This window comes from Cottoperca gobio, chromosome 11 (genome assembly GCF_900634415.1).
Source record: "Cottoperca gobio chromosome 11, fCotGob3.1, whole genome shotgun sequence".
NCBI lineage: Eukaryota > Metazoa > Chordata > Actinopteri > Perciformes > Bovichtidae > Cottoperca > Cottoperca gobio.
In genome coordinates, this window is record NC_041365.1 from 6222755 (window position 1) to 6240999 (window position 18245).

Below are 18245 nucleotides of genomic sequence, written 5' to 3' on the forward strand. Positions count from 1 at the left end.
GTGCAGAGCAGGCACACACACACACACACACACACACACACACACACACACACACACACACACACACACACACACACACACACACACACACACACACACACACACACACACACACACACACACACACACACACACACACACACACACACACACACACACACAATAACAGAGCTAATCAATAACTGACACACACAATATAACTCACCTTGCAACAGGCAGTCCTCTCTTTCCAAGGTCAGCTCGGACCTTCTCTCCAACGTGACGATAAACATCCACCAACGCTGCTATGGAGGCCTCACGTACCTACAGACAGCAGACATTTAACCATTTAAAAGTCCTACACAAGATGTATGTAGCTGTGTGACGACAAACTGCTACAAGCTTTTTTTTCTACTTCTCCCTCTCTGGATGTATATAGTTATATTAAGTCCTTTTTCATAGCGTTCCCTTGAAAATGAAAAGAAACTGACTATGAACCAAACTAAATGAAATTAAGGCTGAGACTATATGTTTTGGTTAAAAAAAATACTTTCTTGGTTTATTATTATTTGTTACGTGCCAGGCAGGTTGTGTGTTGGTCTTGCTGTACTTTTCTCTCCTCCCCTTCTTCTCTCACCTGTCAGCTAATTAGGTGGTGATTACCTGATTGGCTGGCCTATCAGGAGGAAGGACGGAATCGGAGTTTCGGACTTCCGGTGGAATCGCAATGCATGCTGGGGTGGCAAGCCTAGAAAAGTGAGCACCAACTCTACAAGGGCCGCCATATTGGATTTCTTCTCTACGTGTTTACATTGTATTTAGCTTATTCTTCAAGCGTGTTTACATTGTCTTTGGCTAGTTTTTAGTGTGTAATCATCGCTCTTCTAGTTATGGGCTTTGGACACCGACATTGTGTGGTGAAAGGATGTTCAAACAGTGGGAGAAAGCTAAATAAATGGGCAGAATCTCATTGTGAGCTTCACGATTGCGACTGCAAGCCCCCGTTCGAACTATTACCATTTCCAACAGCACTAAAGAACAATGATAGAAGGCTAGCATGGACCAAAGCTGGAAAGAGACAGGATTACAATGGGAAGTCTTGGGAGCCCAAGAAATCTTCGCGGATTTGCAGTGAGCATTTCATGCAAGGAAAACCAACAAGTGAATTCCCTGGTCCTGAACTCGTCCTGGGGTATGTAGTCTATCTACTTGATTTATATATTGACAAATGTACTTTCTATATATTGAGTTGTATAATAATTAACAAACACAAGTTAGGTATATATTTATAATAGCTTACCCTGCAACACAACTGCAATAAGCACTTATGATATCGCCAGTTTTCTTGACTGCGCAGATCCATGCCGAATGTGGCGTATGGGAAACTTTTCATTGAATGAGAACATCTTGCTTTCAAAAAGCTATTCTCAGAATCTGCGAGAGGATTGAAAGATATTTGTTTCAACCAGCCAGAGTCAAACAGTCTAAATGCTTTGCCTTCTTTGTATTCGTTCAAAGTTCGTTTATGAAACTCGACATCGTTCCCTGGTGGTCAGACATTAAAAATAATGTTATATCGCTGAGGTATATCGGCGGCCAAGAAGTCATGCTGTTGTTTTCATTGACCCAGCCATCCTGCGATGTCAAGGGATCAGGCACTGAAACGCCACTCGGCATAACCAAAAGCTTAGTCTTTTCTTTTTCTGTGATTGAAAGTCTTTCGTTAGCTGTTGGTTGCTCCTCAATGCCCATCTCTGATGCAGCAAACACCCTGGCAATAAGCTCGAGTTTTGTTCCTGAAACCTTTAAATTCCGCTTGCGGCAAAATACTTTCAAAGCTTCGACTTTCCAAATCTGAACCTCATCATAAGAAAGGAGTTCAGAACTCACTGTAGAGTAGTAGGTTTGTTTACAACACGCTTGAAGAATAAGCTAAATACAATGTAAACACGTAGAGGAGAAATCCAATATGGCGGCCCTTGTAGAGTTGGTGTTCACTTTTCTAGGCTTGCCACCCCAGCATGTATTGCGATTCCACCGGAAGCCCGAAACTCCGATTCCGCCTATAAAAGGAGGACCAGGAAGAGCTGGGATAGTCTCTCTTCAGCCTGTGTCGTGGTCTACTGCTGACGTCTTTGACCAAGTAAATTCTACACAGTTCTATGTTTGTAGCAATGTGTGTGTGTGTGTGTGAGGTTGTGGATTTAGGTAAATTGAGGTACCCTGTACATTTTCATCCACGTAGAGACTTCTCTGTTAGAAACACTAGTTTAGCAGGTTGTTTCCACCTCTGTATGTGTTGTACACCACTTGTTAGTAGATCAGTTAGTAAAGGCTTTTGTTTGCAAGGACAGTAGTAGCCAGGCCTTGTTTTGTTATATTTATTTATTTTGTTTGGCACAACCATTTGGTCCCTTCCTCACTCCTACTTTTGAGAGTTCATTGGAACCCGTTTATTTGTTATTATTATTCTAGCTTTGAAGCATATTTCTTTTAAATTAATTACTTATTCCTTGTAAATCCATTTGTATTGCCTGTGGCTGTAATAACAATGCATTTTGGAAAATAAGTCAAACACACACGCGCACAAAGTAAAAGACAAAAACAGATCAAACCCTTAAGGGCCTACACTCATCCTCCTAATAGGAGACATCTTATTTGCAAGATATTTTGCGAGCACTGTTGTGATTTGGGATGCTGTTAAAGGGATTCTCTGCAACTGATGGTGGGCGGGCCTGTTGAGGATTTTGATTGGTCGGGACAGTATGTGGGTGGATAATCATTGGGTAGACTAGAGGAGCAGATTTCAGTTTTGGGGTGCAACTCCACAGGAGGTTAAAACTAACCTATCCCTCTCTTTCTCACACACATTCAGCAAATACTGCTGTGTGGCTTAATGGTTTGGTGTGGGTGCTCATGATTCAGCAGTGAAGGGGGGGGGGGGGTACTGTACAGAGCCCATCTCCTCCACTAATAACAGTAATAATCACAGAGCTGCCTTAAGATGCCTGCCAACACTCTCTGGATGCTGAGAGCAAAACCACACGCTTAGCTACAGACTGATACAAGGAAGAAACATAGAGCCTCTACCCACTCAAACACAAATTACAGTATAATTGGATACTCATTTTGATCATGTGTATCTTATCGCTGAAGCGCCGTGTTTCTTACCTGTGGGTTCTGGTCTCCAGTCAGAGTGCAGAGATGAGGAACTAGTTTACTGAGGCTCAATTGCTGGGCTCCATACCTGAAACAGAGCCACAAGAAAACAAGGAAATGAGAGGGCTGATATTTATTCATCACAAGGTAAAGCAAGAGTGAAATATCTGCCGTCTAATGAAAACCTTGCACATCATTTAAAACACATTTTCAGAAATAAGGAAAACGTTTCTGTTCTCAGGAGGGACACTGGAGCTTTGAAAGACTGGTGTCAATAGCAAATAAGATTTATGATTCCCAGGATACATGGAATATATTTGGCACTTCTTGCATTTCATTCATAATAAAAGGATTTATGTAAGGAAGTGGAGAACTCAAAACACGAGCACATGAAGAGTAAACCTTCATCACTTGACAACACACAGTTTTTATGGTCACACTCAGACTTCTGTTCTGTTGTGTACGACCTGCAGCGTATCTGCATATTTGCAGAGCACGTCTTTATGCCACACACAGAAGTGTTGTTAGAATGACGAGTGCTTCTTCATTTCCTTGTGTTCTTAAACTGCAGGACATTAAACTTTTTCAGCCACTATATCTGGAGCTATAGCAATAACAATATAAACACAGAAACTGAACCTTTTTGTGCCACGATTTACTCAGTCTACTCAGACTTAATGGATCCCTGTGTATTCCCAGTATCCACTTTAAGTTTACCATCAGGTAGCAGCTTAGCATTTTGGGCAACACTGTCACTTTCCAACACCAAAAGACGCTAAAATTAGCACCTGTCATTCAAACAGCCCAGATTTGCTGTGTGCGATAACCTGAAGGTGGAAAATATAGTAAACTATAAGCTGATCATATCTATGACTGTTTGTTTGTGCTGTTATTACTTTACAATCCAGGACTGTGCGGGATTCTACAAGAGAAGAAATCCTTTAATAACTAATTGGGAGGAAATAGGAAGAAATTACTTACTTATACAAAATGTATCAGACGAATGCATAACGTATACAAAAGTATGGCGTATACAAAATATCGGCAATACGCTGGTGTACGTTGATATAAGGTATAAGTAGTATTGGTCAGCTACAACACCTGCTGTGGAAAAGTTGGACATATTTGGACTCTGACCCATTTTGAGCTACTTTTCATATACGCCGGCATGTTTCTGCCACACGGAGCTGTGTGACAGGGCCGTGTGTCTGCCGTGTTCGGCGTATCGTCTGCGTCCTTCGAACGATCACAACTTACCCTTAATTTATATCAACCTATTGCCGATATTTTGTATGCGCCGGCATACGTTTCTGTCATACGGATGTGTGACAGGGCCTTTATCTAGTTTAACCAACAAGCCAGTTTTAATTAGTCTCTTTTATTTATTTATTTTACCAGATTTAATTTTATTGAGTTGTGGCTTCTATAAAAACATCTAAACTAAATGCGCTGTCATATTTTCTTTGGAACATAGATACAGTCCCATTCAAAGTAAATGTTGGAAAGCAAGTCCTCCATTAGGCCTGACAGCTGTAACCATGTAAACGTTCAGGCCAGGGTGAATTGAAAACAGATTTGTTTTTAATCTCTCTGAAAGCAACAATTAGCCGACACGTATGCTTTAAGGTTGTTCACGTCACATGACAAAGTTGGTGGTGCTTATCGCAGCATGTGTGCACCTCTACAGAGATTAATCCTGGAGACAGAGGCTGTGTGTGATTCTTGAACAAACAAAGTGGGGCATGCTGATGAAGAGTAGTAATAAATCGTAGTATAGTAGTAATAAAAATCGACCCCTCGGTGTGAAGATCATGAATGAATACATACTGAAGATGTATGGCATCAGTGTAGCAGGGCTCCACATTAATGCTTACCCGGGGCAAGTAAACTGTGTTTAAAGTGATCAGTATCAGCTATATTCAGATATTGTGCCTGATTCTTTGTCGTACGTATATTATTCTAGAGAACGGTTGTGGAAAAAGCTCATCTGGAGCCTTGCTACATCTTCCATTTCGGAGTAAATTTAATAATAATAATAATAAGCTCTATTTGTATAGCACCTTTCATACAAGAATTGCAGCCCAAAGTGCTTCACAGCAAAAACATAGTACAAGATTAGACAGAGCATTTACAGTACAATAATCACAATGTTGATGTAAATGAGTCTGAAGTACCATTATAAAAATAGCAGAATTAAAAAAGTATAAAAATAGCAGAATTAAAATAGTATAAAAATAGCAGAATTAAAATAGTATAAAATAGCAGAATTAAAATAGTATAAAATAGCAGAATTAAAATAGTATAAAATAGCAGAAATAAAGTAGTATAAAATAGCAGAGACAAAATAGTATAAATTAACATTGGAATTCATGCCTAGTTTCCCTATCTGCTGCCGTACTTAACGGCCCTATTGCCGGGAAACCACATTCATCACACCATTCTTGTAAATGTTTCAAACTATCAGAGCCATATTTTGAAACATGGCTTAATGTCAAATCCTAGGATTAAGTTTTAAGTTAAGATTTTTATAATTCTGATTCTGAATTCCAATTTTGATAATTAAGAAATCCAAGAGTTGGTTTATAGTAAGTACAATTAAAAAGGTATTGTATGTTTACATTTTTGAAATCATTGTTAGGGGCTAACGTAAAAACCCACAAGATGAGAGAAAATATTCATACATTTAATAACTTTACAATTTACAATGTCTTCTATAACATTTCAACCTGGAAGTGATTCAGATGGTCAAAGGGGGAAGTTACTCACGTGCTGAGCGTGGCAATGAGACAGAAGCAGATTCCTTCTCGACTGCGGAAGTTCTTGTGTTTAAAACCAGGAAGTAGCTTTTCCCAAACGAACTGGACGAATGAGAAGGAGAGAAAGAGTGTCAGTAGGAACAAGCAGGGGAGGGTTGTGGCAGGCAGCTCATCTGGGGTTTGAGCAGCAAGTGAGCTGTGTGTAGATAACACAAAGCAGAGTGGAGATGTAGCCTGTGTAATTCCTTTCACTCCCAGGTGAGGGAGCCCAAACATAGAGTACCTCTCAGCTGGAGTGAACATCTATCGATGTGGAGGCGGATGTGATTTGTCTGCTGTCTCCGTTTTTGCATAACTAATCATTTTTGATTAACTACAATTGATCTGAAGGTTATGTCGTATGGATAACTCCTCATTTTAACTTCACAAATCAGCTGTTCCTCGTCCATTGCGGCGCTTCAAAAGCGAATGACGGGAATAAATACAAACAGGGCGTGTGCCAAAAATGTATATTTGAATAATTAGAGTAATTATAAGGAATATTCAAACATCATTAGTGGCCAATTTTGGCAGCCAAATCTCCTAACATACAGCCACACACACACATACTTATTATGTACAGTCAGTGCCTTAAGTTGAAATACAACAACAGTCCTGAAACTATTTTAAGGATCAACATCTAAATGATCTTCGTCACTTTGTTTTGATGTCTGTCATGTTCTATGTGGTGCTTGAACTCAATAGATCAAAATAATAATTTGGTTGATATGACGTGTATATTTAAAGAGGCTTTGTCTAATCCTGAGGGTGACATTTTTTTTTTACGTGTGTGTGTGTCTCACCATGGGTGAGGCAGTCTGCTCCATACAGCGAAGGATGAGAGCTTGGCTGTTCTCCCTGACCTGGTCCTTCCCATCGCCCAGCCTGTCCATCAAAGCTGGCAAAACTATAGACAGAAGAAGAGATGGACAAAGAGAGAGAGAGAGAAGTGACGAGTCAATGTGTGAAAAATGCAGTTTAATGTGCAGTATTTACATTAATGTACAGGAGAAATGAGGCCACACATGACACAGTCTCTACCAGATGTAAAGACAATAAAGACTGAAGGTGAAGTGGAGTGCTTCTAAAACACATAAATACACAAAGGATATGCGTTTATCATTAGTGTTTGAGGGAGAAGACATAAAAACATTGTAATGTAAAAGCTTAAGCAGTACCACAATTGACACCGAGGCTCTGATAATACAAGGGAAAAGAGAAATGGACCGTGACTAAAATATCGTCAAGTTCATCAAATGCTCTTGTGTCAGTTCCCCTTTAACGCACAACTGCTCCACTAGCGCGGCGTGTGTAATGCAGTGACGCACACTGTACAGAATTAGGAGTAAGAGCCTTTAAATGCTGGCATTCAAGTGAACTATAAGGATTTTGGCAACGACACAAATGTTTCAGATGGTTACTCTAATCCTCTATGAAATGTGGAACAGAGTTAGCAGGAGGGCCCTCGGCTTGAAGTGTATTTTCAGCTTTAATATCAGATGAACAGCTACTCAACAGCTTTTTATATGAAGACCATATGTGGGGGACAATAGGAAGAATTATATTGAGAGAAGAGATCGTTTAAAAAGGATGAGTATGTGATATTAAATATTTTTCTTATTATCAAAACATCCCATGAAACGACTATAAAGAATGTTTTAATATCCCAAACCTGATATATTTAATTCCTCTCTGCCACATATATCCATTGTTGCCCGAAAGATATTAAAAATGCATCAATGAGCCAAACCATTGCACTGGCCGACATGTTTCTCCATTGTCATGAACATGGGTGCTGTAGTTTATTTTTGAGACACAGCTGAAAATAGTCCCCAACAAATAAACTATTTTATTAATGTTTGCTAAAAACTAGAAACTTTCTCTGCTCCCCTCATGAAATGGAAAACTCTGTTTGACATCCACACAATGAATGAGATAACAAAACAAAAATAAATACAGAATGGCGTGAGCATACGCACATAAACACGCACACACGCGCACACACACACACACATTCCTAGTCTGAAACTTCAGCATGGGGAGTGATGTCATCTGTCCTTTTCCCGTGCTGTGTGTGGTACATTATGTTACCATAACAGATGGTTGCCTAGACAACAAGGACAATGCCTTCAAACATAAGAAATGACAGGGGGGGACATTGTTGCATACAATGTCATCTGCTGTAGTAAGCATGAACACACACAAGAGACACACTCTGCTTGTATGTGGCAAGCTGAATCTTTTTGTTTCATCTTTTTCAACGGGGCGATCAAACTGTCAAATCACATCACTTTTATCTTATCTGACATCTGACACAGTCATGTTGCAAAAAGAAAGAAAGTATGACGTCAAAGTACAGCATTCGCTGACGTGTGTTTCACTTGCAAGATGGTCAACCGCACAGTAGGGCTGTACCGAATATTCAAAGCTTCATTGATAATGTTGACAAAAGTCTAAATATATTGAAAAAAAGAGAGATAAAATCCTGAGTTTTGACTAAATATTCAGCGTCAGTCCATATTTGTTGGCCTTTCAATAACAACATTTTTGCCACACATAGAGGGAGGCCTGTCTAACAGCATGTTGGATTAGCCTGCTGCCTACGTTTATATTGACGAAACTGACAAGTTGTATTAACTAAACTAAATAATTTAATCTGATTTATCACTTTATTCAAATTGAGGATTTTATTTGAGGTTTTTTAATTTTTAGATGTCATAAAAAATGACGACAGACATTAAGAGCTTTAAAACCTCAATAGAAGCTTCGACTGTAAAATCATTTGATTGGGTACAGCCCTACAGCACAGTGTTAAATTACACGCACATACGGTATAGATGTAGATCAATACAATCGCTCAGTGTCAATGATCTCATCTTCCTCCCCTCTGAGTGTGTGTGTGTGTGTGTGTGTGGGAGTGTGGGAGGAGGCTGGCTGGGTGCAAGGGGAGGAGAGAGAGAGCACAGGAAAGGAGAGATGCAAGTCAGATGGAGGGAGGGAGATTCCAGAGGCAGCGGTGGCTCTGAGATGTTTTTACCATCAATCTGAAACACACACTTCCATTACACACACTCACACACACACACACACACACACACAGAGCCGAGCTAAGGCCTCGTCGTAGACAGTGAGCTAGATACAGTGCGTGTGTGTGTGTGTGTGGCGGCAGACTTTGCACTGTGTGACAGGTCCAGCCATCCCAGATGCACTGCAGGATTGAGTGTGTTAGTTGGTGCAAGAGCCAGTCTGGCTGACAAAGACAGCTGGTGACACCTTCAGCGGGCACACACAAGGGCTGGCACAGACATAACACTCACTCATTCACTCACTCACAGAGAGAGAATGAAATCTGAGACTAGATTCAGTGTATGAGGTCATTTGAATGTGAGGTGTGGTTTCGGTGTGTGATAGACTGAGCTACAGCATGGCAGACAATTCAGAGGCTAAATATAGAGAGTAGAGGATGTACTGTATAGTAGAGAGGAGGTGGTGCCAGGCTTTAGAGTAGTGCTGCTGCTGGTCTGTCTCAGAGGAACCACAAAGTGGAAGTGAGAGACAAAATGGAAGGTCAAAATGCTGAAGCGTCTATAACAGGGGTGTCCAAACTCTTTTCACTGAGGGCCAGATACAGAACAATATATGAAGGGCTGGGCCACTCATACTTTTGAGGTATATTGCCTAAAAAAAATCAAGGGGGGGTGAGAGGAAAAGGGGATGGATACATCTCAAGCTTGTTAAATAAATAAGTTATTGAAAAAATGAGCTTATTAACATAAATACTGTGTAATATATGTGTTAACTCTCCTATAATGGGAACAGCGTTGCACTCAGTGGGAGCAGTGATGCTGTGGACTGAAGGATGCTGCAGGTCAGGAGTAAGTTTGGTGTTTGAGAGATCACAGAGATGCTGTCGCTCATTTTGGTTCTCAACCTGCTTTTGTTCAGAGTTAACAGAAAATGTTTGCTCACATGTTTGAGTGGGGAAGTGCGCAACATTGAAGTTGCGAGCTTCACACAGAATGCTTTCAGGTGCGCAGTAGGCTCTTGTTCAGTGTTGAGATGACCAGCAAGATCAACTAAACAGGTCTGCCAAACATGGAGGGTCTCTCAGCTCATGAAGAGGTCGCTCCTTCTCTTTCAAAAACAGATCGATTTCTGATCTCAGGGAATAAAACCGCTGCAGCACGGAGCCGCGACTCAGCCAGCGCACATCAGAACGGTGGAGTGCGTCCCCGTATTCAGCATCGACATCAGACAGGAAAGCTTGAAATTCTCTGTGGTAAAGTCCTCGAGCTCGAATTATGTTGTGCCCTTTAGACTCCTAAGACCAAGCAGCTCTTCCGTAACGAAAAAGTTATCGTCAACTCCTCGCAAAACAAATGAACAGCTGTGCGGTGTCCGTCGCATCTGTGCTCTCATTTTATTTAAGATGTTATTTAAAGGAATAGGCAATACACAATTCAGCGTGGGAATAGGATAGACATCTTACCTGTGCACAGGTATCCTTTGAATCGCTCTCCCAATCGTTCCACAAACGCACCACAGACGTCGATCCCCAACAGTGCCACCTACAAAACACAGAGTGAGACAGGGGCAAAGGTTATTGTGGGTCATACACAATATGAATGCTTTCAGGTATATGATATTCCACAGCAGTTTCCCATGCTTTTCATGTTAACCGATAAATTAAGTGCGCTTAAACATCAACCAAAGTGGCAGTAGGGATCGGAAGACCCATGGGTTTGACAATTAAATCCAGCTCTCATTGCAGAGGTTTTAACATTTTAAGTGTAAAGGTTCAAGGATCATTTTTTGTTAATGTCCAACACAACGAGATGCAGTTAAATTCCCATTTTGCTACGTAAGAAAAAAAGGCAGAACAACTATTTTTTCTTTTCAGTTCAGTTCAGGAGTCTCGCAGCCAGGATGAAAGAAGTCGCTCTCTAGTCTGGAGGACAGCAGATACTTCTGTATCTCTTGGCATCTTCAATGGATTGGAAAAAAAAATGCTGAATCAAACATTTCTGCTGAGGTTTGCTGACTCAGCAAACAGCTGAGACTGAAGGGTAATTTTGTTATGTTCAAGGAATCAAAGTGTCTGCTTGTCTCCCTTTTCGAGATGTAGGCCAGACAGTCTGCCAACAGCTTGTTGGGGCCGGTTTGAGTCCTGAAACCTCAGATATATGGATGAGACTTGTAGTGTGTACCCAACAGAGACTGGCAACAGCAAATTATAGTTTTAGTACAAACAGGAACCGATTCATGCTGACCCTGTACACAGTGTAATATTTGTGTAAATATTATACACTGTAAAACATTTACACTGAGCTGCTGTGACTTTCCATCACCCTGTTAAGTTGGAATGAATGGAAGTGCAAACGCCGAACCTCCAGAGACCGTACTTTAACCGCCACAATATGCAACCACTTTTTATCACGTGAATAATAAGTGAACACACCTGAGCCAGCTCCATTCACTGCTTGTCAAGACCCTGACATGCAGTGGAAAGCGCAAGAAAACCGAGTAAGTAAGACTTTTCAGCTGAGATTATTTTTGCCACACAGACATTCTGAAGTATGGAGCTTGGCTGAGGTTGAAAATGTGTTTACTTCAAGGTTTTCAATGTGGGAGGCAGGCCTCCAAAGCAGTCTCAAGGAAGGCTCAGTGAAAGATAGTGAAACAATATTGAATCAGTTTAAGAGAAACAGTTTTGGGGAATTTTACACTTCTTCCCACTTTCCCAGAGTCAGAACTAATAAATTCCATCTTGGCTCAATTGTTCAGTGTCTATATGGGATCATTGACATAATAATTATCCCATAGGCATTCAGGAATTGAGTGAAACTAAGCAAGTAAACTAAGGGGGGGGACGAGGGGGCGCCTTTTTCCAAGGATTGTCTGAGGGGGAGGCCCACAGTCTCAGAAAGCCTCTGCTCTAATTAACAACCAGAGAAAAACTCTGAAACTAACATAAATGTCCTATTTAAATGTATCAAAGGTTAGTGTGTGTTAACAGCTGTGGCACTCTTGATTACGTAACCTCGTTGTGTCCTGTTTATACCATCTGCATAACAGCAGCTGACGGAATCACACATTATTCTGCACTTTTTTTTGTTTTTGGTTAAAAAAACATCTATTGCTTTTTTGATATCAACGTGAAGATTTAAGCAACTGTAGATTATAGACAATATAGACAATGTCATGAAGTTTGTTAAAGTGACCCATGTGTACCCCCAACTCCTCTCTCTTGTCATGAAAGAAAAAGGCTTGCGATATGACTCGGACTGGATTTTTGTCTTGTGGTAAAGTTGAGTTTTCCACTGTGTTTCTGATTAGTATCACATCCCACACTGCGCTGTGCTCCTGGAATGCTTGTTTTGGCAGTGCTGCAGTAAAACGGAGCAGTCCAAAAAGAAAATCCATTAAAAAACATTATTCTCCAGACTCCTCTGCCCTGAGTCAGGAGTCAGACTGCAGCTCTTTCCCTATTTTAGTCAAAGGAAGACAAAAGAGCAGAGCCAGGTAACCACGCAAACAACAAGAGGGAGGATGGGGGGGGGGGGGGGGGAAGGTCAAGAAATACCAGAGAAAACAAAAATCACCTGGAGAAAAAACATGAGCTCTAGGTCACTATGATGAATCCCTCATACTGACCTAATTTAGGAAGGAGGGAGGGAGGGAAAACAGCAGGAGAAAGAAGAAACAGTACAGGCAGGAAGCAGCCCTGCGGCCTCCCCTCCCCCCTCCTCCACCTAGCACCCCAACAAGCTCGGCGCCCACAACCATATGGCATCTTCATATGGAGAGAGACAGAGGAGGAGATAGAGGACGAGGGACGGGAGAGGCTGGGCCTATTATCTACCTTGGACAGGACAAAAATGGAGGAGGGGAGGTTTTCTCCTGACTAGGGGTGAGGAGGAAAGAAGAGCGAAACACGGACAAATGGGCACACAGGAATCACCCCAAATATTTAAAAGCATCAGGCACGTAGACATAGAAAAGGACACCACTGCATCTTTAGACTGCAAGCTTCAAAGCACCATTGTGACTGGAGAAATAAACTGTAAATATTTAGTCCTGTATGAATGGTTCTTTGTGGAGACTCAGGTTGGTGTGTGTGGTGGCTTCTGCTGCTAATTCCCATACCATGTACAGGCTTTATTCTGGATTCTAGAGAGGCTTTAAGTGATTTAAGGGTCCAAGGATCACGCTGCAACATTTGGGAGTGGACAAAATGTGCAAAGATGGAGACTAATGCTGAAACAACTAGAAGGGCAATAAAAGAGCACAGACCTCCCCCAAGCACTAATCTTGCAATGTTTTAACAAAAGTGAAAAATAATTTGTTTATCCGCTCTGCTATTCAGATCCGCTCCGAAATGTTCACCAGTAGTATTTCCATAATCTGGATGACAAACAGACAATGAGGTTATGAAAACATAACCTCATTGGTGGAGGTAATCAGACCATTAATCCATCAATCACCAAGAAATTACTGGGAACTAAGTCATTTATGAGGCAAAAACACCAAACACTTGCAGTTTCCAGCTTCTCAAATGGGAGGAATAGTTGCATTTCTCTTTTATATAATTGTAAATTTAATGTTTTTGGACTGTTGGCTAGACAAAATAAGTTTTTCCATTTTTCACTACTTTTTGACATTTAATTGATTGAATCATGATAACAAAACAATCAACAGATAAATTCATTAAAACAAAACACCATTAGCTGCAGCTCTTATAGATCCATTGTTCCAAGATGTTTGGAGGGCTGCCTAATGGCTTATTGGAGAGTGAATGGAGGCCTATGTAAATTCAAATCCCTGCTCAAGCTGTGTTACTGTGCAAATGGAAAATTGCTGTTAAACAGAATTATGTGGGAGAAATCAATCGCAAAACATGACTTTACTTTGTGCAGTGCCAGATTACATTAGCCTATTTTATTGCCATATTAACCCAGTTACATTTAAATTCTAAGAGGATTTTCCCGGGCACACAGCTCCACCGAGGGTGGTGCCCAACATTTCCGATAATGGCAACAGAAAGGGAAATACAAAGTATTCCTTCATTTATGTTTTTGAGCTCTGAGATTTGACCAATCTGCAACAAGCAGCCGGAGTTCTTATCCTAACTACTAATCTACTGATGATAACACACACACACACACACACGTCTGCAATCAATTTTCTATACTGGAAGGTTTATACTATGAAGACAATCAATTTGACAATCAATCCTAATTTAAACAAAATCACAAAGATCAGAGTGTTCTGATAGCAGTGTCCCTTGATCAGTAAAGTCGGTGTTCATTCATCTGGCTCTGCTGCCCATAAATGCATTATACAATATTAACGCCCTCTATTTATGTCCCTCGTATAAGCGCTGAGCCCTTTGTGATGTTGTGAGAGCAAAGCATACGACTTGAATCTACAGTTCTACCTATAGAACGCGGAAAGAAAGAAAGTGAAACTGAGTCATTGTCAAAAAAAAAGACCCAGACAAGGACACACAAGTGAAAGATGGCCGAGGGACAGAGGGAATGCAGTATTTGATCCATTCCTAAAAGAGGAACTTGGGTGCGACAGTCGCCTTCTCCGAACATTTAATGTATTTATGAGTCCCGACTTGTGTTTTCCACTGACCTAACCGTACCACATGCATCTCTTCAGTTCTGGCTTCCCCCTCTGACTCTTTTATTCTCCACCGCCTGTAAACTCTGCATCATCTCTCCATTAATCCCTCTCTCTGTGCTGACTCAGCATCTTGCTAACAGCTAACTCGCCTGTCTCTTTGCCTGACAGGGAGCCAATCGGCATCACTAAAAGCCTGCTGTGTTCGGGCCTCTGAGGGCCACAACTCACTTGCTCATCACTACCAGACACTGAGCTCAAGTTACTGTACGTGTCATCCACATAAGGGAACAAATCTGAACAAAAAGGGGAGGAAAATTGATAGAACCGTAACAGTTGTTTTGTCCAATACCTGCAACTAATCATTTACATCTTCATTTGTCAATGACAGAAATCAATACTTAAAATTGGATTGTTGCGCGGAATAAGTAAGCAATCTAATTAGCAGTATTGATCTTTATCAATCTCTCTGTAGCAAAAGGGAAATTATTTTTAAATTAAGTTATACTTGAAAAGATTATGTCAACAAAATTAACATTTTCTACCTCTAGAAAGAGAGACCAAAGGGGGATGCTTTCGTCATGCTGAACACAATTTTCACACTCTTAGTTTTTCCGAGTCCTGCAAATTTTATCAGTTAAAAAGGGAGATTTGGGAGTCAAATTTCAGCATGCCTTGAAAAGGGATTTCAGACTGTTTTGACTTGCTGTTTGAATCGGTGAGCATAAATGTCACATTCCTGCGTTTCAGAGATATGGCAAAGAGTGCAGACAAGGCAGCAGCCACACACGTACACAGATAGACACACATACACACAGAGTGCATGAAGAAGGAGAGAGAACAAAGAAGAAAATAGTGAAAGGGCAAAAAGAGAAATTGTGAAAGTGTGTGTCTGTGTGAGAGAGAGAGAGGCAGAGAAAAGGAGAGAGCAAGGGATGGAGAGAAAGCATAGGGTACAACAATGAGTCTGCTAACCCCTCCCCCATCCAGTGCTACAGTCTGCATGTGTCTCCCTCAACAGACACGCAGTCTCAGCCAATACAACAATATGAACTCCAACAAACCACAGGAATGACCTGCAAATGTCCTACTCTGACACTGGAGGACATTTAAATATGTCTGCCTCTTGTGATCCAGGAATAGACTACTGGAGTGTCAAAAAGAAACACATAGGCTTCAGCTTTTTTATTTATAGGTTTGGTACTGAGATTAACTGTATGAAAACGCAAATGTATGTGTAAATCCTCTGACTTGGATAAGAAACAGGGGATACCAGTTTGGTTAGTGCTGTATTAAAAATCAGATTAGATATCCCTCTTCATACCACTAAGGTGATGACAGCTCGTTTGAAATTCCTCATCTCTGCTAGAGTACTAACTAAACCAACCTCTTGGCAAATAACATAACATTCCCCTTACACCACTCTCTTCTAGCTCACTAGGTAAATTGGTGGACACTTATTAATAAACAGGCCGGGGGGGGGGGGGGGGGGGCTGCTGCAGTGACACAAACGATGACTGGCCAAGATCTCTCACCTTGAAATTGCTGGAGTTCACCCATCCCGTTAGCTCGTCCATGGTCTTATCGAGCCGGGGTTTGTCCTGCTCCACGTCCTGGGAGCGTTGCGGGTCATTAAGGTAGTCAATGAGGTCCTGACCGACCTGCAACCTGCGGGTGACATCTTTCTGCAATACCTGCTGGTAAAAATAGTCCATGTTGTCATGTTCCTCCATTGGGCACTCAGTGCCGTGTGGCCAGCCACTGAAGCCGGCCGAAGACAGGAGACAGTGGGTGGTGGGACGGGGTGTAAAGGACCGAAAACGATTTAAACTGAAGTCCCGTGGAGGGGCAGAGAGACTGTGTCGTCTAAATGATGTTTGAGCATCAACATACAATCCCTTGTAAAAAAATCATCTCTGCCTAAATCAAAAGCTCTACTTTGTACGACAAAGACGTAGCCCGCTATCTTCCTTACTATACAACGTTAGCTCAGAAGGTTAACTTAAAACTTCGAGAAAGTTCCGGAAACGTGTAATTGTAGTTGATCACGGCAGGTTTCTTCAATATACCAGCATCAAAACAAGCCTTGCTAATTGTTATGCTAACAAAGATAGCACCTAGCTAGGTAGCACAGCGACCCAAACAAGGATAGACTGCTTCCCATCAACTAGCTCAGCTAGCTAACGTCAGTTATCCGCAGGCCTTAACGCCTGGCCCCGCTTCTTCAGTCCATGACCACGGGCGGGAAAGTCGGCTGTCCGCTCCTTCAGCGGTAAAGTTGCACCAAACCAAATCAAATAAGGGCTCAGCTCCAGGCCCGTGGTAACTGGTTTCTCTTTAATCCAGGAATAATCGCTGCAACCGCTAAACCCGTTAGTAGGCGCTGAAAGGTTGCGCGCTACCGGTGACTGCAGGAGGAGTAACCGATCAACGATCAGGCCGATGGGTCTTCGGGCGCCGCACAGCTAGCCAGCATAATGCCTGATGTAAAATGACGAATTATCAAGTGTAATGTGGACTGCACTTGTGCTTAGATAGGGAGAAAGATACACGAACTAGGTGAAATTATATGTTTGTCATTACTTATGACTAGATAGTTCCTTTTTTCTGCAATAGTCATGAATCAGACGAACGGCACTGTGTGTGTGGGTGTGTCTGCAGTCTACACGGCTCTTGGGTGACATCTGGCGGCTCAGCTGTGGTGTGGCCTGTATACAGTTTGCCGCAGTCGACTATAAAGTGCTCTTACATTGCAGCACTGTTAGGTTTGGGTAGTGGTGGAAAGTAACTAAGTGCATTTACTTAAGTACTCTACATAAATCGCTTTTGAGTGTTTCAATATATATATATATATATATATATATATATATATATATATATATATATATATATATATATATATATATATATATATATATATATATATATACACACAGACAGACACACACGCACACACAGTTTATAAAGTTCTCTCGGCATCAATAGTCTTATTTATATACAACAGTAATATAATAAATATATATATATATATATATATATATATATATACATATACATGCATATATATATATATATATATACATATATATATATATACATATACATATATATATATACATATATATATATATATACATACATACATATATATATATATATATATATATATATATATATATATATATATATATATATATATATATATATATATATATATATATATACACATACATACACATATATATATATATATATATATATATATATATATATATATATATATATATATATATATATATATATATATATATAACCCCACACATGCATCAATAACCATAATCCAATAATATAACAAACATATTGCTTAAGTGGGTTATTCTTTATAATGTGTACTCTTACTTTTGTACTTTTACTTGTAAAAGAGTATTTCTACACTTTTGAAAGCTACTTTTACTTCAGTAAAAGATCTGAGTACTTCTTCCACCACTGGATTCTAGGAGACAAAATCTCACACTGGAGAGACAAAGCACATTTACTTAGTCACTTTTATTTATTCATTTGTTTATTTTTTTCATTTCTTTCTTTATTTTCTTAAACATAAAACTGTTAAAACAGCTGTCAAAGAGAGGGCATTAGTATCACAGCCAGTCAAGTCAGCCATGTATTCATCCAAGTCTTTATTCA

General features: G+C 40.5%; 1 protein-coding gene across 1 annotated transcript in view; it reads right to left on the reverse strand.

Annotated features, from left to right (window-relative positions):
• Positions 1-17013, reverse strand: part of clasp2 (cytoplasmic linker associated protein 2) — a 60864-nt gene extending 43851 nt beyond the window's left edge. Inside the window, 6 exon segments of the mRNA XM_029443126.1 lie at positions 206-303; positions 3151-3226; positions 5905-5996; positions 6737-6840; positions 10423-10501; positions 16097-17013. Of these exon segments, the coding sequence (XP_029298986.1) occupies positions 206-303; positions 3151-3226; positions 5905-5996; positions 6737-6840; positions 10423-10501; positions 16097-16294 (647 nt within the window). The 5' untranslated portion in view covers positions 16295-17013.
• Positions 17014-18245: the final 1232 nt, after the last annotated feature.